This window comes from Magnolia sinica, chromosome 9 (assembly GCF_029962835.1).
Source record: "Magnolia sinica isolate HGM2019 chromosome 9, MsV1, whole genome shotgun sequence".
Lineage (NCBI taxonomy): Eukaryota > Viridiplantae > Streptophyta > Magnoliopsida > Magnoliales > Magnoliaceae > Magnolia > Magnolia sinica.
Genome location: NC_080581.1, coordinates 90,278,468 through 90,300,672, shown reverse-complemented (window position 1 = coordinate 90,300,672; position 22,205 = coordinate 90,278,468). Strand labels below are relative to the sequence as shown.

The 22,205-nt window shown below is 44.8% G+C and overlaps 2 protein-coding genes across 5 annotated transcripts; one reads left to right on the top strand and one right to left on the bottom strand.

Annotated features, from left to right (window-relative positions):
- Positions 1–264: 264 nt before the first annotated feature.
- Positions 265–1,341, bottom strand: LOC131256050 (enoyl-CoA delta isomerase 2, peroxisomal-like). The gene has a single exon (XM_058257065.1). The coding sequence runs from the start codon at positions 1,153–1,155 to the stop codon at positions 439–441; it is 717 nt and encodes a 238-aa protein (XP_058113048.1). The 5' UTR covers positions 1,156–1,341; the 3' UTR covers positions 265–438.
- A 4,631-nt stretch (positions 1,342–5,972) lies between these two features.
- On the top strand, positions 5,973–22,205 carry LOC131256049 (uncharacterized protein At3g52155, chloroplastic). 4 transcript variants are annotated; one of them, XM_058257063.1, is made up of 5 exons: positions 5,973–6,515; positions 17,320–17,419; positions 17,631–17,810; positions 19,647–19,746; positions 22,118–22,205. In XM_058257063.1, the coding sequence occupies exons 1-5, from the start codon at positions 6,236–6,238 to the stop codon at positions 22,187–22,189; spliced, it is 732 nt and encodes a 243-aa protein (XP_058113046.1). In that variant the 5' UTR covers positions 5,973–6,235; the 3' UTR covers positions 22,190–22,205. The 4 variants fall into 4 exon arrangements, with proteins under 4 accessions (XP_058113046.1, XP_058113047.1, XP_058113044.1 ...); XM_058257064.1 differs by lacking the exon at positions 22,118–22,205 and adding an exon at positions 21,384–22,003 and having other exon boundaries at positions 5,985–6,515; XM_058257061.1 differs by having other exon boundaries at positions 5,991–6,515; positions 19,629–19,746; positions 22,118–22,204.

Sequence of the window (22,205 nt, the reverse complement as noted above, 5' to 3'; positions counted from 1 at the left end):
CAGTGATGTTTATCTGTCATCCAACCTGTTCAAAAGATCATACAGACATGGATTAATGGAAAACATAAAAATAAGCTTGATTCAAAACTTACTTAGTCCCCGAGAATTTTTCAACAGTAAATGTTCAATTCACACTGTTTCCTGTTGTGTGGTTCATTTTAGTGTTGGATATGCTTTATTTTTAGGCTCAAGTCTAAAATTATCCAATAAAATGAATGGACGGAGTGGATCAAATAAATAACTCAGTACGCAATCCACTTCCAGTTGAAAATAAAAAGCACGATCTTCTTGCCCATATCCATGGCCACGGGATGGCGGCATCAAAATGGACGGTCAATAAGAGAACAGATAAAACCCTGACGAATCATAAGAAATGCTATATAACGGATATAGGTCCAGTAGATGAACGATCAGATCCATCTCCGGATCTATCACGTATCAGAGGCGCGAAGCTGTTGCCGTCTTCTTCTCCACCAACCCCAGCAGTTCCGAAACCTCAGCAAACATGGCTTTCCTTATCGACGCATACACTTCACCGCTCCACTTCCTCCCTGCTAGCTCCTCCGCCTGGCGCATCGCAGCATCCACCGTCTCGCCGGAGCTATCGTGCGCCGCATCGATAATCCCCATCTCCACAGCCTCCGCGGCTTTGATCTTCGCGGCCCGCAGCACCACGTCGCGCCGAGCTTTGAGCCCGCCGATCTTCGATCTCATCAGAGCCATGAAATAATCGGGGAAGGGAAGGCCGATGTTGAGCTCGCTCATATACAGAACGCCCCTGTCTTTCCTCATGTAGACGTAGTCGTGGCTCAGCGCGAGCATGAACCCAGCTGCAGCGGCGTGGCCAGTAACGGCTGCAACGGTCGGCATCGGGAGCGAGATCAGATCGGCCACGATCTGGTCGAATTTGGAGACCATGTGCTCGAGCCGGTCTTGGAAGCCGGCGCCCGCGGCTTTGGCCCAGTTGAGATCGAAGCCGTTGGAGAAGAACTTGCCCTCGGCGATGGTGACCAGCGCCGAGCCAGGGGTGGAGCCATCTCGGACTCGGCGCAGGGCGGCTCGGATGTCGTCGATGAGGGTGGGGTTGAGATGGTGCTCGTCGTCGCCGGCTAGGGTGAGGACGAAAACGCGGCCGCGCTTCTCCAAGGTGCACATCTTGGGTTTTTCGCCACACTTTCCCTCTGCGGGCTCCAGAAAGACGATAACGGCAAAAGAGAGGAGAATAGCCTAGAGATAGCCGAGAAGAGATTGAAGAAAGTGAAGCTATTTAATCCTCTGCCAGCGTACCATACTTGATACGCAGGCACTCGGAAATTGTACACGCGGCATACATCAACTCAGATTACGCTTTCTAAATTGTGAAACCAGCTGTCTATCGGTCACGATCGTAAAAACACATTCGTTAGAACCATCCTAACCTTAATTTCACGGACACTTCTTTGCTGAAACCGGATCCTTTTCATCCTGACAGTCCAGTAACTGTCCACCGATCCGATATGTTAAAAATCTAATAATAATTTTTTTAAGACACATCTAAACCGAGACCCATGAATCGTGCATCGAATTTGAATGATCTGTATGACATGCAATTCTAAAGTAACATGTAAGTGCATGCATATCCTACACAATGCCCCGCTAGAGTATCAAAGCTTTTCCCCCAAAAAACTTCTGCTAATGCGTAGAGGTGGGCATCCAGCCGAGTCGAGTCGAGGTGGGCCAAGCTTGGCTTGGCTTGTTCATGATGTACTCGAGTTCGGGCTCGAGCTTGAGCTCAAGCTTGGCCTTGAGATCAACATTGAAGCTTGGCTTGTTTGCTAAAGCCGTCGAGTCGAGTTCGAGTCGAGCTAGTGGTTCGAGTCGACTCTAAGTGTCAGACGAGGTTTTCCAGCGAAAGTCGACTTAGCAAACACTTAGAGCTAGTGGTTCGAGTCGGAACTTTGTAATCTATTCATGAGATTACAAAGACATGTCAGACGAGGTTTTCCAGCGAAAGTCAAAGAGTTCCTGCACTGGGATGCATGGTGGGTGCCACCATGATGTTCATGAGAAATCTAACTTGTCCATCCGTTTCTTTAACTTATTTTAGTACATACAACTAAAAATTAGGAGTATATAAGACTCAAGTGGGCCATATGAGATGAGATAGTGGAAAACGAATGCCCACCATTGAACCCTTCCTAGGCTCCACCTTGATGTTTTTATTCCATCGAAGCCATTTAGAAGGTCATTTTTATTGGGATGAAGTGAAAATACCAAAAATTAGATCGAGACAAAATCTTTGTGGCCATACAAATGTTTCAATGGTGGTCACTAAATCTCCACCGTTTCCTCTCGTGTGGTCGATTCGAGTTTTGAATATACTTTATTTTTTGCTGCATTTCATAAAATGATCTCTAAAAACGGATGGACAGTGTGGCTTCTCACAAACATTGCAGTGGGCCCCACTTAGATTCCTTGCGCAGGAACTTCATGGGAAAGGCGTCCGCAGGAAATCCGCATTTGCCCGATAAATTTTCAATGGCAGTTGTTCAATTCATGATGTTTCCTAAGGTGTGGTTCACTTAAGCTCTGAATATGTTTCAATTTTTTTTGCCTTAATGACTAAAATTATCTAGCAAAATGGATGGAAGGAGTGGATAAAATACATGAATGACAGTGGGCTCCACAGCTTCCGAGTAATGAGTGCTGTGGACCCGCAATGATATGTATTTTTATCCATATCAGCTCATTTTAGATTATTAAACCAAAATTGAGTAGATCCAAATTTCATGGGATCAGACCACAGTTGTAGGAAACAATGTTCATTGGGCACCCACTATTTAAAAATTTAGCAAAAGTCAATGATCATGTTGGTATTTATATTTTTCCTTGATTCACGCCTGTATGGCTTAATTAAGAGGTTGGATGACAAATAAATATTATAATGAGCCTAGTAAATTTTTAGTAATAGGCGTTCAATCAACACTCTTTCTAGTGGGGATGCGGATTAGATGCTGACAGGTTGAGTGGTGAGATTGAAGTGACGCCACTAGGTTCTATGGACCCCACCATGATGCATGTGTTGTAGTAGCAAGATTGAAGTGACGTCACTAAGTTTTGTGGACCCCACTATGATGTATGTGTTATATCCGCAACATCCATTCATTTGGATATATTATCGTAAGGCATGACCCAGAGAACGAGGCAGATCCAAAGCTTTAGTGTACCCCACCAAAGAAAATAACTGGAAGATTGATGCCCACCGTTGAAACCTTCCTAAGGCCCACCAAACACAATTTTTCGAAATCCAACTTGTTCAAAAGTTAACAGAGACATTAAAGAAGGGAAAACACAAATATCAGCTTGATATAAAACTTTGTGTCCATTAGAAGTTTTTAATGGTGGTGTTACTCTCCCCACTGTTTTCTATAGTGGGGTCCACTGGAGCTTTGGATGTGACTCACTCTTTCGGTCTTACCCTAAAATGATCTCTCCAGATGGATGGACGGCGTGGATACATAACATACATCATGGTGGGGCCCACATAATTTGGTGACGTCACTTCAGTAGCAGTCTCGCTACTGAACTTGTCAGTAGCCAATCCGTGCCCTTCTTTTGGTGGTGTTATCGGACGCGGATTTCCTGCGAAAGCCTTTCGCAGGAAGTTCCTGCGCTGGGAAAGCACGTGGGGCCCACTGGGATGTTTGTGAGAAATCCTCACCGTCCATCCATTTTGTGAGTTCATTTTAGGACATCAGGCCAAAGATGAATCATATCCAATGCTCAAGTGTGCCGAAAATATGATAATTAAACGTCCACAGTTGAAATATTCGTGGGGCCACAGAAGTTTTGAATCATGATAATATTTGTGTTTTCAATTCATCCTAATAGGAATGATGTTATTAACGGTGTGGATGGCATGTAAACATCACTGTCGAACCCAGGGAGGTTTCAACGGTAAGAATTTCCCTAAATACCTTTTCTTTTAGTACAGCCCACTGGAGTCTTGGATCCTATTCGATTTTGGTATAAACTCCTAAAATTAGCTCACAAAAGGGATAGACGGAGTGGATTCCCAACAAACATTACGGTGGGCCCCATCTGCATTCCCAGCGCAGGAAAATCCGCGTCCGTGTTATCCACTTCGTATTTAGACCTGCCTCGTGCACTGTAATGAATTGGAAAAATGGTTGGACGTAGGTACGGACAAAACACACGCATCACCGCCGGCCCACATCACTGACCAGTAAGGGGACACTACTGAATCCGAGTTCCAACAGATGGCTGGTGTCCCACTCGTGAGGTGGGCCCTTGCCAAGATTTTCTAACCGTCCATATAATCTGACCTTACGGGTCCACCTTTTACTGCCCATCCTCCTCGGGATCTACTTATCTATTGCTGAGTTTCTTGGCAAGCGGATTGGCTCTGTACCACACACCGGCTATATAGCTGCTGTAGTTACGTGTCGTCCGAAGACGAGCACTGACGCTCCTCCAGCTCTTAGCTGTACGAACGGTTCAAAGGAGATCAAAGTTTTATGGCCCACATTGATGTATTTATTATATCTACACTGCTAATCTATTTTTAGAGATTATTTTAGAGTATTATCCAAAAATAAATAAATTATATCCAAAGGTTATTTGGACGGCATCATAAATAGTAGCGGAGATAATGATTTTCACCTTTAAACATTCTTAAGGGTCCACCATAATGTTTATTTTACATCCAATCTTTTCGTAAGGTCACAAACACATGAATGAAGAGGAAAAACAAATTTCATATTGATCTAAAACTTCTATGACCCTAAAAAGGGTTTGAATAGAAGTTCAATTCCCCACTGGTTTTGTATTGTGGTCCACTTGGTAGTTAGATTTGTCTTATTTTTCATCTCAAACTTTAAGTCGAGCTCGCCAAATGGATGTACGGTTTGGATATAACACATACCTTATTATCAGACTCACAAAACTTGCTGATTTCAATACCGCAGCTATCTAGATGGTGTGGGGCACACCAGCCAATCCGCTTCTAGTTTTTTGTGCACGCATCATCCGTACTGGAACCCACAACACAGGCAGTTTCGGATGGGAACGGATTGGCTACTCCCCCGGACACCAGCCATTGGCTGGTGGTCGGTACTCTGTGGGGCCCACCATGATATATGTGTGTCATCCATGCTGTCCATCTATTTTTATATATAATTTAATGACATGAGAAAAAAAATGAAGTATATCTCAATCTTAAGTGGACCACATTACAGGAAACAGTGTTGAATAAATTTTGACCATTAAAAACGTTTTGGGGGCCATAAAAATTTTGGATTAAGCTGATATTTATTTTTTCCCTTCATCTGGGTCTTTATGACGAAATCAACAGATTGGATGTCAAATAAACAGTACAGTGGGCCTTAGGAGGATTTTAATGGTGAATATCCATTCATTATTTTTCTCCTGTGGTGCGGCCTATTTAAGATTTATATCCTTATAATTTTTTGTATCAAGCCATAAAATGATCTCTAAAAATGGATGAACGGAATGGATGAAACACTTACATCATGGTGGAGCCCACAGAGCAACGACCACCAGCCACGGGGCTGGTGTCAGGGGGAGTAGCCAATCCGTCTCCGTTTCGGACTTAAACCGAGTCGAAGATTGTAAAATATCAACAACGGGAGATGTTGTACCCCCACGTGGGAGCCTAACAAGCGTGTGGGCTATCCAAGCGGTGCACGAGGTCGTTTCTGCCTTGAATATGAATACAAAAAATTAGGCTCCAGGTGGGCCATCGCTGCATGAAAAGAATGGACGGTTATAAATAAGTTTAGCTGACCCGTCTACATCCAACCGCAAATGTGCGGCCTCATGATGAGTGGAATGCCGGATTTTCAGATGGGCCACTCGTGCACCAATCCATGTCTCATGTTGGCACGTGCGTGTCTACAGGGAAGCACACGTGGCAACATGTTGGCGCGTGAATGTCTATAGGCAAGCACACGTGTCAACGTGGCGCAATTATGGCAGACACACCGTATAGATCTTCTGCACTCGTTTCATGTAGGTGAGCCACAGCGTCGAAAACAAAGATTCTGAAACAATTGTTTCCTAGCCGTCCATTTCATTCATACATTTGCAACCCGATCTCTCACACGCGTCAGCGGGGCAGTTCTCCGCGCGCGTGTGGGCTTGGCCAAACCCCGACTATTAATGAAGAAGAGAGGGAAAGGGGATTGAAAGAAAGAGCGCTCCAAAAATCTCCGCTATGAGAGGAATTGGAATTCCCTGCAGAAGCAGCATTTCCATTTCTCCTTCTCTTCTCCTCCTCTCGCAGAAAACCCTAGCTTTCTCTCCTTCCTCTCTCTTTCCCAAATCCTCCCCGTTTCTCAGAAAATCCAATGCCCTCTCTGCCCGATCTCTCATAATTGAGGCCGTCGAAGGCGAGACTGTCGAAGAGAAGGTAGCCGATGCAGCGAAGCCCGTGGCTCGCCGTATGATTCTTCTCCGCCACGCTGAAAGTTCATGGGAAGATCGTTCAGTGAGAGGTATGTGGAGAAACTGTGGAATTCCGTCCGTTTGAGCTTCCAATTTGATTTGATTTTCTGTTGTTGTTTGATTCGGCATAGAATGCTGGAAAATTCAGTGAGAATTGATTTTGGAGTGTATGATGGTTTGGTAGTTTTTAATTCTTAGAATGGTAGGATGTCTTTTCTACCCTCATGGATTTCTAGGTTTTGCTTAATGGGTCGGTTCATAATATGGATCGAATACAGAGCTTTGCATGTTAAGCTCAACATACAATGCCTGCCTAAGTGCGTCTGAGTGATTCAAGTTGTCATACATTTAGGGCGCGTTTGGACGCCTGTAAGTTCTTTAAGTTGTAAGTTACTTATAGGTGAAAGTAACTACCAGGTAATCCTGTTTGGATGTAAGCCCTAAGTTACTCAAGGAAGTTGGTTTTTGTGTTTGGGTAACATGTAAGTTAGTTACATGTAAGAAGTTGTATATTCACACCAAGTAGAGCTTCAAGTTGGGAATCGTGCCAAACTCTGATCAACACATAAGAAAGGTTGGCACAAAGTATGCCATTTTGTTAAGCCTATCTGGATGAATGATTCAGCCAATTCTTAGGATAAATTAATAAATGATTCAGCCAATTCTTAGGATAAATTAATCAGTGGGTGGGCCATAAAAGTGAGCCCACGTATTCAAAATACTTGTAATGTGGAACAATAAGTTAAAGTAAGCAAAAGGAATCTGAGAAATCTAATTTTTAATCCAAAATATTATGTTTACAATACTGAAAGGAGAGAAACATACAAGCAAACTACATAAACAAAAAACCCATTTAGGAATAAGCCTTCAAACTAAAAAAATAAGCAATTATTCGGCAAGTGAGGATCAAATAGCTGGACAGTTAGAAATTATCTTATCACTTGAGAAATAAAGAGAAGATGCAGCTGCACGGTTGGAAATTGATATCCGGCAAATAGCTAGAATTTTCCAGCAAGTTGGAAATGATCCCAGCACTTGAGAAATAAAGAGAAGATGTAGTTCTCTGTCCAAGAGAACATGAGCATTCTTGTACAATAATAGTCTCATATGCACGCAAAAGTTAGAATCTTGATTGTTTATGGCGTACATCTCATCCACAATGGGGCCCTGATTTTCAACAATTTGATAGATGTAAAGAAAATAAAATAATAAAAATAGAAAGAGCAATGGCCCTGATTATGGGGTCCACCTTGATATATGTTTTATACATCCATGCTGTTCATCAATTTTGCCAGCTCATTTTAGGGCATGTGCCCCAAAACAAGAAACAGTTGTGACTGAATGCCCACAACAAAAACTTCTTGTGGACCACGACAGTTTTGGATCAAGCTGAGATTTATGTTTTCCCTTCATCCAGGTTTGTGTGAGCTTATCAAGAGGTTGGATGGCAAATAAACATTACGGTGGGCCTTGGAAGTTTTAATGGTAATCGTTCATTCAACATATGGTGTGGCTCACTTGAAATTTGGATATGCTTCATTTTTTTGGGCCCATGCCCTAAAATGAGATCGCAAATATGATGGATGGCATAGATAGTATGCTGTATGGGCCCTCACTGCCATGGCCTCGCAGAATCGGGGCTGATTCAAATGCAAGAATATACATTGAATCAGAGAAAAAAGGAAAAAAAAACTCCTTATGTGGCTGGTAGTTGAGGTGCAATTTTCTCCCTTGTTCCCCTCTTTTAAAAAATCAGACGAGCTTCTTAAATGGCTGGTAGTGGTTTTTCTCCCTTGTTCCCCTCTTTTAAAAAATCAGACTATTGTTGGCCTGTAACTTACTTACAAGTAGGTGGAAACATAGCCTTAAGCCATGTAAGTTCTTTGTAACTTCTGCCTATAGCATACTTATAGGTTGAAACAAACTTAAAAGTAAGTTTCCTCCCCCAAACACCACTTGTAACTGACTTATAGGTAAGTTAGTTACATCATACAGATCTTATGGGCATCCAAACGACCCTTTAACCTATTATACTTCAATGGGCTTGGAAGCACTTACATGTTTAATGCACTCGGACATGTTGTACATTAAGCTTAATGTGAAAAGCTTTGCATTGGACTCAAAGTCTGGGCTCTTGCGGATAATGTTTGCTTGGAGTGCAATGGAACAATTGATGCAGACTTGTGGCTGTCCAATTGTGCTGTATTGTGGGATTGACAAAAGCTCTAACAAGTACAAATAACACACATTCATGGCCTTACGAGAGTATGTAACCACTAACAAGGTAAATCAGGTAGGCTCTGGCTCTTTGCATTTTGCTTTATGTTAATATGGGGTGGTTGGATGGTCTAGCAGCTCTTTTAACAACTACGGGTATTCTGTAACGGTAATGGTGGCTGTAACGGCCACCATCGCTACCTTTATGATACGGGGTGTAATGCCGTTACGGGGGCTATAATGGCCGTTACAGTCTCTTTTTTATATTGAATAAAAATCGAAAAACTTGTATCAGCCCAGTAATGGACCGTTATGGAACTGTTTGGGCCTTTAAGGGGGCATAACGGACTATTACGAGGGCTGTAACGACCTTTACGTGTCTTCTTCTTCTTCTTCTTCTTCTTTTTTTTGAAAGATAAGTATATTAATAAAAAGAGAACAAACAAACAAAGACAGAGGGAGCAACGAGCTTCTGTTGAGGAGGCAGAGCGCTCTAGGCACCCAAAAAAGAAAAATCAAACCTTTGAAGAGAGGGGACGCTAATCGCCCATTGTAATACATATTCTTTAGCCTTAGTTGAGATTGCTTCCACCGATCTAGAGCAGCTTTCAAAACACCTAGCATTTCTTTCCTTCCATACTGCCCACCAGATAGTGAGAACGGACAGCCTCCAAACGCACTTCCTATTTTTTTTCCAGTTTGACCTCGTGCCAAGCTGCGAGGAGACCTCCGGCCGATGACGGCATACACTAGGAGATTCCGAACCGCATAGAGAAATCAGCCCAGATTTGTGCTATGAACTGGCAATGAATTAGGAGATGATCGGTCGTTTCCTCCTCCTTCATGCAGCACAAACAGACGTTGACTAGCTGCATTCCCCATTTTTTCAAAATGTCGACTGTAAGGATTTTTTTTTTTCTAATTGCCAACTAGGCGAAGCAGAGAACTTTGGGGGGCGCAAGGAATTTCCAGATGAGATTGGATGACTGAGGAAGAGTTGGGAGAGGAGGCGCAAGAGAGTGACGGTAGAGGAATTTAACAGAAAACCTTCTCAATTTCTCCCACTTCCAAACCAACGTGTCTTCGGCGTCTGGGTCGGGCGAAATCTGATTACCGCAGCTAATAGATCGATGAAATCTGACACCTCCCAGTCTTGAAGAAGCCTTCTGCAGACCACGTTCCAGACACAGTTTCCGGAGACGCAAGAATAATATTCAGCTACTAACGTCGATTTGTTGCGCACCAGGCTGAAGATGGATGGGAAACGCTCTTTTAGAGGGGCGTCCCCCTCCCATAGGTCCTCCCAGAATTTTATTTTAGCGCCATTAGCTATTTCCAGCCTGATCCCTTTGAGAACCGCTTTCTTCGTTCTAAGGATGCCCCTCCAGATATGAGATACCCTGTACTGCGACGAATCTTTAGTCCACCAGCCCCCGTCAGCAGCCCCGTATTTACTTTTGATGATTTTGTTCCAAAGCTTCTCTTCCTCTATCCCAGCCTCCAAATCCATTTCCCTAGAAGAGCTTGATTCATAAGCTTGAGATTTTTGACTCCTGCTCCGCCCTCCCTTAGGGGTCTACAGACTTCCATTCCAATAGATGGAATTTATTCGCACCTTCCTTACCACCCCAAAGGAAGTTGCGCTTGATTTTATCTATCGACTGACGGACTGAAGCCGGGAATGTAAAAAGAGACATGTAGTAGAGGGGAAGATTAGAGATGGCTGCTTTAATGAGTGTCAGTCTGCCTCCCAAAGAGAGGAAGCAGCATTTCCATTTGCTGAGATAGGACTCGAATCTGGCGATGATCTTGTCCCAAATTGAAGTGGGGGGTTTGCCTACACATAGGGGGAGGCCCACGAATGTGGTCGGGAGCGAGGCAGAGGCGCAGTACATAGTACTTTCAAAGGATTCAATCTCCCCCTCTTCTAAATTCAGCCCAAAGATCTTGGATTTATGAAGGTTCACCCTGAGGCCCGACATTGCTTCAAAGCATCTAACTGTGGTACGGAGATTATCGATCTTAACTTGGGAGGCTTCTGAGAAGATGAAGGCATCATCAGCGAACTGAATATGAGATATCGGGTTGGGGAAGCCGTGGATGGATATACCCGAGATGATCCCTTCGACCTGGCCTTTGTGAAGCATGCTCGAAAGGGCTTCGCCCACCAAGAGGAAGAGAAAGGGGGAAAGGGGATCCCCTTGTCTCAATCCCCTAGAACTCTTGAAAAAACCTTTCGGGGCCCCGTTGAGCAAGACTGAGAAGTGTGCTGATCCTAGACAGGCCTGAATCCACCCTTTCCACGTATAGCTGAACCCCATCCTAGACAACTTATACTGGAGGAAGTCCCAGTCGACGTGGTCATACGCTTTCTCAATATCTAATTTGCAGAGGATATTCTTCGAGCCCAATCTGTGACAGGAATCAAGACACTCGTTAGCTATAAGTGCCCCATTGATGATCTGCCTCCTCGGAATAAATGCATTTTGGTTGGCTAAAATTATGTTCTCCATGACTGACTTGAGACGAGAAGCTAAGACTCTGGCGAGGATTTTGTACGGGGTGCCGATCAGGCTGATGGACCTAAAGTCTTTAAATGAAGCTGCGCCCCCCCATTTTTGGGATAAGAGCAATGAAGGAAGCTCCCACTCCCGCGGACAGGGTTCCTCTTTTGAAGAATTCAGAGAAGAAAGCCATCATATCTGGCTGGATGAGCTCCCAGTACCTGAGGAAGAACGATGGGGGGAAGCCATCTGGGCCTGGAGACTTATCTCCTCCCAATTCCGTCACAACTTTTCTCACTTCTTCCACCTGGAATGGAGATTCGAGAAAGGCAGTGTCAACCTTTGAGATGCTGTTGAAGTGCAGGTGGTCAAGCTACGGTCTCTTCCAGTTATCTGCTGAGAGGAGGGTTTAATAGAATTGAACTGCCTTTTCCACAATGATCTCTTTATCTTCTATCTGCTCTTCATCTATGGATAAGCTGTAAATCTTGTTAATTCTGGCTCGCATGCTTGCGATGTTGTGGAAGTAGGCCGTGTTCTTATCCCCCTCCCTAATCCATTTTTCTTTGGTCATCTCCCTTCAGGAGATTTCTTTCTCGAGGACTCTAGCTAAGATGGATTGGATGAGACCGATTCTTCTGCATTGATCGGCATAGGACATCGGAGTTGCCTCTGCAGAGGAATCAATGAGTTGGAGATCTGAGAGCATGCCATCCAGTTCAGCTTCTTTGATACTGAGCACGGGCTTCTTCCACTGCTTCAGCTTCCCTTTGAGGAGCCTGAGTTTAGAGGGGAGTCTGAATGCCGCATTCCCTGTGACCTGCATTTCAGTCCACCAAACAGAAATCAAATGCAAAAAGCCATCTATATTGCACCAAGAGGAATCGAAATGAAAGGGTTTCAGGCTCTAGTTGTCCTCCTCCAAGGACAGGAGGATCGGACAGTGATCTGAGGTTGTTCACAGGAGCGCCGCTTGATAGATCTTTGGGAAGGCTTCCAGCCAATCCGGAGAGATTAAAAATCCATCCGGCCTTGACATAATAGGAGAAGCTCTTCCGTTGGTCCATGTAAAATTGGCCCCTGAGATAGGGAGATCCACAAGCTCTTCATCTTCAATCCAATCTGAAAAGGCTTGCATTGTTGGGGGACCCTTTCTGGGTCTGGAGTGTGCCTCAGCTATGTGGCAAGTGTTGAAGTCACCTACTATGCAGCACAGACCAATGAATGAGCACCTAGAAGTGGACAATTCTTCCCAAAAGAGGCCTCGTTCCGCTTCCAGGTTGGGGCCATAAACCGCAATGAAAAGGAAGGGACGACCAGTCGTAGCTTCCTGGAGGATAGCCGAAACTGAATATAGCACGACCCATGAGTTGATCAGGGCCCATCGAGAGGATTTCCAAGCCACCAGGACGCCTTCCAGGCTCCCCTGCGCGTCGAGGGCGATCCATTTGGCATCTGGGGCTTTCCATAAAGAAGACAACAGGCTGTCGGAGAAGATGGGGACCTTCGTTTCCTGAAAGCATACAATATCTGAGTTCTGTCTACTGACGGAGTCCATGATTAACCTTCTTTTATGCTTGGACCTCGCCCCTCGTATGTTCCACGAAATGAGCTTCATTGGGGAACCGAGCTTCCCCGAGTAGCTTGCTTGCCTGCTATGGCAGGACTGACATCCATTGAAGGGGACGCCAGCCGAGAGAGCTCCCTGCTGCTGAAGGCTCTAGAGAGACGCTTGGATGGGGATCTGTGGGGGTCTGCCTCTGTTCTCGATACATTGGAAAAGGGCGATGTAGTCTTCCACACAATCCTCGAAGGACAGCCCTAACAATCTTCCGACATGTCCGACGACATCCCTAATCCATTTTTTCTTGTGGATGGTTTGGATGAGGTTTGATCTGGAGGCTTCATCAGCACCGTGAGTCCCCGGGCCTTCCAGTTGGACCGGGGGGGACGCATCTGCAGCGGTTCTTCCTCTATTATCTCTTCATCGGTACCTTCCTTGAACAAGGCAATGGGGCCCAGTTGCAACCAGTCTCGGGGAGAGGTGACACGAGAAAACGTCGGGGAGTCCTAGAGGGAATAGTGCTTCGTCAAAGACGAACTGTCCTCCGCATTTTCATCTTCTGATACCCCTTCTGCGAGGTTGAGATCAAGGATGTTTCTGCTCGCCATGATAGAAGGGGAGAAACTCTCAAGGAGGTTTACAATGGGTGGAGGGGGATGGATATGGGCAGTGGAGGAGGATTTAGGGATTTTTTTAGGTATCGGGGAGTAGATGTTAGGAGGGGGTAGCAATGTAAGGACGTGAGGTTCGGGTATGTTTAGGTCGGGATGGGACGTCGGGTCCAGGTTCGGGTCCGAGTAAAAAACTTGGGAACCGAGAGGTTGGTTTTCCGAAGCAGAAGAGGCCACATGCCTTCTTGTAGGGGTCCTTGCGACCTTGGTTAGACCGCTTGGCTGTTTAGTAGCTTCTGCTAGGACACGTGTCACGCTGGAGTTCCCTCTCATTTCAAGATGCACGTCTCGAGAAGCACAGATGTCGAGGTCTCTCAGCTGAGAAGCGGTGCAACTGACACGTGGACGGGAAGACGCCATTTCCCGAGAGGAGCCAGCTGCAGCCTGGTTACAAAGGGACGATGGATCACTGGAGCACCGAATGAGTTGTCCGTCATGCTTGCCGAGCTCGTCCTGCGGAAGAGGAGCTCGCGATCTCCAGATGACGCCCCACTTGGGCGTGCATTCTCCTTTCGCCTCTCTCTGTAGAGGGAGGTAGATGGTTCTATTGTCGGCCTGGAGGAAGATGATTCTCCTTCCTTCTAACGCATAACCTGATGACCGCCATCTCCTCCCCTATTTTCGTCTTCGGATCAAGCTCGATGAGGGACCCTAGAAGCTTGGCAATGGCGATGAAGAATTTGTCGTACCAGAGCTCCAGAGGGACTCCCCATACCAGGATCCATACATCCTCCTTCCCGAACAAAGAGAACTCATCCCAGGATATGACCTTTGAAACAGGGCCGTCGGTGTGGAGGGAGCCTGCCATTATCAGAAGTTCATGGTTCACACCCGGCGCTACCTTAACCCATAGTTCGTGGAAGCCGATCGGTTTGATGTAGTATTTCGCAGGACTGATCCCACAATACTCGTCGATCCAGTCCCGGACATTCGTGATGGAAGCCCCTTCTTTAACATACAACACCACCGTGTCTCGTAACTCCTACCTTTGACTATTTATCCTCTCTGCATCGATAATGATGAGATTATTGGTTGGGAGGCTTGCAGAATCGACGCCCATCGAGGCTGTCAACCTGGATGGGGCCTGAAATGGAGGGATTGGGTCCTCTCCGATCGACTGTGGATGGCCTGAGGGATGGGAGTTGAGGAGGGCGTCCCTGAAAGAGGCACCTTCTTGATTCTTCTGGGGCTTTGATTGGGGTTTGGCCGAATGATTAGTCTGGGCTGATTGGCTGGGGATATATGTTTTTCTCCTGGGTTGGGTCATCTCCGACCCAAACCTCGTTCTCTGTACTAACAAAGGAACCCTTGCGAATTTCTCTCCATGGAGCATCTCTACCGCTCTGGCTAGTTCCTCTTTTGAACTCATCTTCACTAATGTGAAGCCCCTGTACGTCCCTGAGTGTCTGTCTCTCGGCATTATGACATCCATTACTGCGCCAACTCATCCAAAGATTCTGGAAATGTTGATTGGAAGCCATCCTTCAAGCTATCCTCTCACAAAGAGCGTCGGATAGACCTGATTGGGTGTCCCTCTAGCTCTTGAAGAGCTGCCTTTGCTATTTTTGCGCGAGACCTACACCCATTCTTCCTTCTGCTTAGGATTCGCCTTCGCTGCAAGGTCGACCTCTCTCGTAGGGAGGTCCGCTATTACTGGTTCTTTCCCTTTATTGCTCTTATGTTTCTCCCCGTTTGCATCGCCTGTCGTCCTCATTTTCTTACCATCCCAGACTCCTTCGCCATCTCCTTCTCTCGCTCTCGCTCTCACTCTCGCTGCAAGGTCGACCTCTCTCTCGCATTATTGCTTCTCTCACTGCAAGGTCGACCTCTCTTGCTATCGCCTCTATAACGGCCGTTACAACCTTTACGACCCTGTAACGTGTAACGGTTGCCACCGTTACCTTTATGTAATGAACAACCTTTTATGGCCCTATAATGGCCTTTACGACATACCATGACCTTAGTTTTATTGTGTTTTGAAGCTTCTTCTTTCTTTATTTCTTTCTTCTTCTTCTTCTTCTTCTTTTTTTTTTTTTTGGGGGGGGGGGGGGGGGTAATTTTTCCCCAATGCGATTTAAGGATTTGGCTCCGGTTTTAGCGGAGCTTCATTCAGAAGGAATTCTAGTTTGGATATTGAAATCTGAAGGTGTGATTCTAATGCAGGGGCATTTTCACATCGGGCTCGAGTGGGGTCGCCCGTGGGATGTAGGGGCACACTCGGGGTAGGCGGGGCCCACGGGGGAGGTCTGGTGTTCGAGACTCCTGACTAGGGGTGATTAATGCGCATTTCACGCTGGGCTCGAGTGGGGTAGCCTGTGGGATGCGGGGAACACTCGGGGTGGGCGGCTCATGTGATTTGGGGCCCACAAGAGGGGTTCGGCCGAGGTCCTAACCCATGAGATGTGAGACCTTGGCTATGAAATAAAGAGATTAATTTGTCATACTCTAATAGTTCGAGCTTTTAGAGCAAGTGGTTAATTGCCCTGCATCAAATTGGTATCAGAGCGGGAGGTCTCGTGTTTGAGACTCCTCACCGGGGGTGATTAATGCGGGGCATTTTCACATTGGGCTCGAGTGGGGTTGCCTGTGGAATGCAGGGGCACACTTGGGGTGGGTGGGGCCCACGAGGGAGGTCTCGTGTTCGAGATTCTTCACCGGGGGTGATTAATGCGCATTTCACACCGGGCTCAAGTGGGGTAGCCTGTGAGATGTGTCCCACGAGGGGGTTCGGCTGAGGTCCTAACCCATGAGATGTGGGACCTGGGCTATTATGAGATAAAGGGATTAATTCGCCATACTCTAACAGTTCGAGCTTTTAGAGCAAGTGGTTAATTGTCCTGCATCAGATTCCCCATTCAAAGCATGGTAACTGAAAATCGTGGGTTTCCATATGCCAACATCTGGTCAAAACCATTACTAGTCTTTACTACAGTTTGACTTGAGTGAACGTTCATAATGGGGTGTAAGGGATGCTAGCCTGTATGTCAGGATATAATTGCTCCCACAATTTATGCACTCTTGTCAGCTGCTTCTTGGATTATTTTTTTAATTTTAATTTTTTTTTAATTTTTTTTTCATGTTCTGAGTTGTGGAGATTCATGTGAGGTGGAGATAAAAAAAGGTAGATTATATAATGGAAAGAAATTGTATAGTTAAGAAGGTTACAAGCACAAATCGAGCCCATGCCATGGATGTGCAATAACTTGAAAAATCTCTTCAATTGTCTAATGGTCTACGGTTTAAAGAAGACTTCATATTCTCCAATTGAAGAAATCTAATCTCAGAAACATGGGTTGCGAAAGGGGAATATAGTCCTTTGTCATAGTTTAATAAACAACAGCAGCAGCCAATAATCACTCTGCTAATAAAATCAGGATATGATACCATACTCTTCAGCACACAGTGGAACTCTCTGATTGTCTTCTCTCATAGACAAGGGTACACGTGGTGATGAACCATGTGAATATGCATTCTTTTACTTTGTTCACTTCTTTTCATCTTCGTGTTTGCTGTGCCAGTCTCTCATTCAGAAGCACAACTTGCTTATTTTGGCCCATAAATGTGATTCGCTAAGGGATTTCTGGTTAAAATGTTGGCATTGAATTTCTTTCTAATAGCTCTTTTGTTCCGGCATACTTTCTTTCTAGTAGTGCTAAATGCAAGCTTCAAAACTAATGCCGTACAATTGAAATGGTTGATCATAGTTAGAGTGGGCAACTCAGTTCGTTTTAGTTTATTCTTTTTTATCAATATTCTTTTTTTTTTAAATTTTTATTTTTTCATTCTTTGTGATGAAATTGCCATGTGCTGATAAAACTGAAGGAAGCTGAAGTAGTCACATTCCATAAAGTCGATTTGAAGACCCTTGAATTCGATATTCTGATTTTGTTTCGTACAGATCATGATCGTCCTCTTAGTAAAGCTGGAAGAGCTGATGCTGTCAATGTTTCTCAAAAGCTTCAACAGATGGGTTGGGTACCTGAACTTATTTTGTCTAGGTTAGGATTTACTTACTAGGTTATCTCTCGCATGAATATGGTTTTCCTTTGTTTGCCATGGTGTGTTTCTCCATGTTGATGCGTTAGTCTGTGTAACAGAGAACTTTACTAGGTTTAAGTTGATTGCTGCTCATGAATTAGTCACTGATCTTTTTGACTCATTGGTTTTCCCTTGTATTGAATCCTTCGTGTAAACTTTTAATCAATGCAGCGATGCTGCCCGAACGAAGGAGACGCTTCGAATCATGCAGGAGCAAGTGCGAGGCTTTTTAGAAGCTGAGGTGCATTTCATTGCAAGCTTCTATTCAATTGCAGCATTGGACGGGCAGACTGCTGAACACCTCCAACAGACTATCTGCGAATATTCAAGGGATGAGATACTTACAGTCATGTAAGATCCCTTAGGCTTCATTGTTCCTTTAACTATACCATTTTGGGGGTGTTTTTTTATGTTTTTTTTTTTTTTTTTTTGGGTTTTGTTTGTGTGGGTGCTGGATGAAGGTAAGCAAGTATTATTAGCAACCATGACGCCAAAAAAGGCAAAATACAGGTGAAAAAGCTTGCTACACAGGCCAAGCTAACAACCACAATATGCTAGCAACTAAATGAGAAGGTCCGAAACACAGCTTATGATCATCCACCCTAATGGATGGAATTAGCTGAGGTGAAACTAGTCTTTATGCTGGGGAAATGAGAGCGTAGAGCAATGCTTTGATTGCTAGCCTGTTTCTCCAGCATGCAGAATAATGGTTTTCAGTAGCAACGATTGCTCCTCTAATATTACATCTAATCAAAGTAGATGAGTTACTAATGGAGTCCAAAATCTCTTTAATGATCATGAACATAGCTGCAAGAGCTGGTTTGGTCAAATGATCAACAATCCGCTTGAAAGCCTTGCTCAACACAACTTTACCGAGATCATTCCAAACAACCGTAGATACAATGCTCGGTTGCTGGAAGAAGAAAGCATGGGACGCAAACCAGGCAGGATTGTAAAAAGACCAGAAGCTAACAGAATGGTATAAAAGAGTCTGAATCATCTCCTAGTGCCCACTCCTAGCCATTGCCGAAATTGACCATTTAGCCTCAAGCAGGGAAGGAAGAGGATTCATGGCACTTAAATTGCCCAAGAACAGAGGCCGTCTCCTCACTTGGGATTTGATGGAATGAAGGACTATGTAGCCTTATACCATCATTTTTCTTTGCATCCTGGAAATCTGCACGACTCTACACAGTTGCTTAAAGCAACCTTTAATAATCTCAAACTTGACCCAGGAATTGGTCTGCATGATTCTGAGTTTGACACAGCTGATATTTCTCAGGAAAAAAAAAAGGAAAAAAAAGAAAAAAAAAAAGCAGCATCACAGTTGAGTGTTTTATTTATTTATTTATTTTTTTATTTTTTTATTATTTAATAAATAGGAAAAAGTCTCAAACCACTGATTTAAGGGAAAATGTAATGAAAATAGGGGGAATAGTTTAACAATCCTGGTATGATTTGGGTTAGTTGGTTGGAGTCTGGGATTCATGAAAGAGGTTTAAGACATTAGTAGTCATACATAGTTGTCAATGGGTTGGGCCTGGGCCTTGGTGGATCAAAATTTTGCATAGGCTCAGCTCCCCATGCCCGGCACAATTAATTCTGGGCACAAACAAACCCAGGCTTGCCTGTTGACGGCCTTACTCAGATCAGTATCAGTGGCTTCATTAATATTTTGATATTTGTGCCAACTTAGCTTAAAAGCATTTTATATATTCATCAAACAGAACTGGAATAGGGACAGTCACACCATGCTAGATACCTAAACAATGAGCTTGGCTAAGCTCACATGTGGGTACATGTCAGCCATACATAACGTGGATCTCACCATGTTGATGTTATTGCTGAAAGATAAAGGTGGTCCACTCAATAGGTGTGCCATGGTATTAAAAATAAGTGGACAGTTTAGAAGACTTCGGGCAACCGTACATTTGTTCAGTTCATTGTGGCCCATAACTAGTGGACTGATCTGATTCTTCGGATAGGGAGCCCACATAGGGCTACCCTTCCAATGTATGGCTTGGATATTGCATGTCTGCCATGTTGGCATATGTGGTGGTGTCTGCATTAGTTGACATGTACATCCTTGTGGGCTTAGCAAAGCTCTCTCTCTCTATATGTGTGTGTGTGTGTGTGTGTGTGTGTATTTTAAACGGGTCCAAATTACAGGTGCATGGGACATAACAGGGGTTGGGAAGAAGCAGCTTCAATGTTTTCTGGTTCTGCAATAGAATTGAAGACATGCAATGCTGCCCTGCTCGAAGCGTCAGGAAAATCCTGGGATGAGGTTAGCCTTTCTCACACTATGATTATACTTTAATGGTTGAATTAATGGGAATTTCTGGTCTCCGTCTCAACAGTTGGCACAGTCATGGAATGGGCTCTCTTGATTGAGTTCCTTTCTAGTTTTGTGCTTTGCTTCTGTAGATATTTGGTCTGTCCTTTTGCAATTTGGGTTCAGATCCTTATCTGCTTCTTTATAAAAATTCAGCTCATCATCATCCAAGCCTTATCCCAATTAATTAGGGTCTACTACTTGGATCATGTTCCTCCATTCCATTATCAAAGGCTGTACCTTCATTTTGACCGTAGGTCATCAAGTCTTTTCATACTTCCTCCATCCACGTCCTTCTGGGCCTTCCCCTTGCCCTTTAGAGCCTCTAACTTGTACCAACTCACTCCTAACCAGCATGGTTCTTCATATCCATTTAGAGCTGGGCATCGAGTCAAGTCGGACCGAGTTAGGGCTGACCCGAACTCGACTCGACTCGGTACCGAGTCCAGCATGCCCGAACCAATCCGAATCTGGGTCTGGCCTGGACTAATCCGGACCGAGTCCGACCCGGTCAAAAGTACCAAGTCAGTTCAAGTTGGCACCGATTCAAATCGAGAGATGAGGGAGGGAGGAAGTGGAGAGGAGTGAGAGAAGAGGGTGGTGATGGTGGTGGGTGGTTGCCGGGCTTGGAAGAGGAGGGAGGGAGGGAGTGTGGGGGAGAGAGAGGAGGGTAGTGATGGTGGTGGGTGGTTTTCGGGCTTGGAAGAGGAGGGAGGGAGGGAGTGGAGGGGAGAGAGAGAGAGAGGAGGGTAGTGATGGTGGTGGGTGGTTGCCGGGCTTGAAAAAGGAGAGAGAGAGAGAGAGAGAGAGAGAGAGAGAGAGAGAGAGAGGAGGGTGGTGATGGTGGTGGGTGGTTGCCAGGTTTGGAAGAGGAGGATGAGGGAGGGAGAGAGAGGGTTTGGGATCGAGTCGGGGTCGGGCGCTGCGTAAAGGGTTGGATATACTTAAAAATTAGGATTTTTTATTAAATATATACTTGAATCCGAGTCAAGTCGATTTCGGATCGAGTATTGGGTGGAGTCGGGTTGAGTTACTAGGAAACTCGAACTCGACTCGGATTGAATTCGGATTGGGCGAAGCCTACTCAAGTCAGGTCTGAACGAGTTGGACTAGTCTAGTCAGGTGAGTCGAGTCATCCCGTGCCCAGCTCTATCTCCGTTGCACATTACCAAACCATGTAAGTCTACTTTCCCTCATCTTACTACTCACCGGTGCTACTATAAGCTCCCTTGAATGCATTCATTCCTAATTCCATCGTTCCTCATCTTGCCATTCATCCATTTCAACGTCATCAGTTTGGCTACACTCATCCTATAAACATGTTCCTTGACTTGCCAACATCTCTCTCACTTGTCGGGAAAAAAAAGAAGAGCTTGTTGGCGCAGTATAAACAAATGTTCAAACATGAGTGGTACCTGGAACATATGACAAGAATGTAGTGGATCAAGTGGACCACTTGACATGGTAAGATAAATCTAGGTGTTGGTCAGTGGATAGAAAGCTTTGTCTCGCCCACAAATTACACCATGACTGTGCATGGGGATAGGTACAGGCGTTGATGTAGGATCTGTGTATTATTCCATATGCAGGCATTCACGTCAGCAGGACTCGGCGGTTGGAAGCTCCATGGCATTGTGAAACCCAATACAGTTTTGTAAAAAGCCCATTTCAGTTTTTTGAAATTATTAATCAGTTGACCACACTTAACCATTCGTCATCCAACATTCAGCTCTCTCCAAGATGCTTATCCTGCTCAGATTCCTCCGTCCATGCATATATTGATATAGCAGACCTCGAAGCCATTGTTTCAAAAAGAAAAAAAAAAAGAGAGAGACAGAGAGAGAGAGAGAAGAATACACCATTCTAATAGACCTTGGGCAGTTCCCATGTTGCACAATCTGTTGTATGCAATGTACTGAGAACACCAGGTTCGTCTAAAGGATGCGGTCCTTGTCATTAGTTTGTAATAATGTATCTGGCCTTCTTTGTTTTCTTTTTACGGGTTCTGATAGGGTTCGGTACGGGGGGCCTGTTTCCACCCCCGACTGCATCTCAAATGACATGATCGGAACCATTCATTTTCTCCATTCTATGCTACCCAGGTCGGTTGTGTATGAAGATGAATATTTAATGGGTCATATTAAAATACAGGATTCAAAGGTCGGGATCATCAATGAAGAATTATTATAAGACCATAGATTCTATATGATGCAATGAAGAAATGAACGGTTCAGGTTAATCTAAGGATGCAATGTACTGTGGTGGGGATCACAGTACCCTATGACAATCCACTATTTTGAGATGTGCAAGGGCTTTGTAACAGGAGTGTGTGGAGTTGGACTTGATATGGGTTTTTGCACGACCTGGGAGATATAAGGCAATAATGAGCTTTTGAATGAGAGGATTGAGTG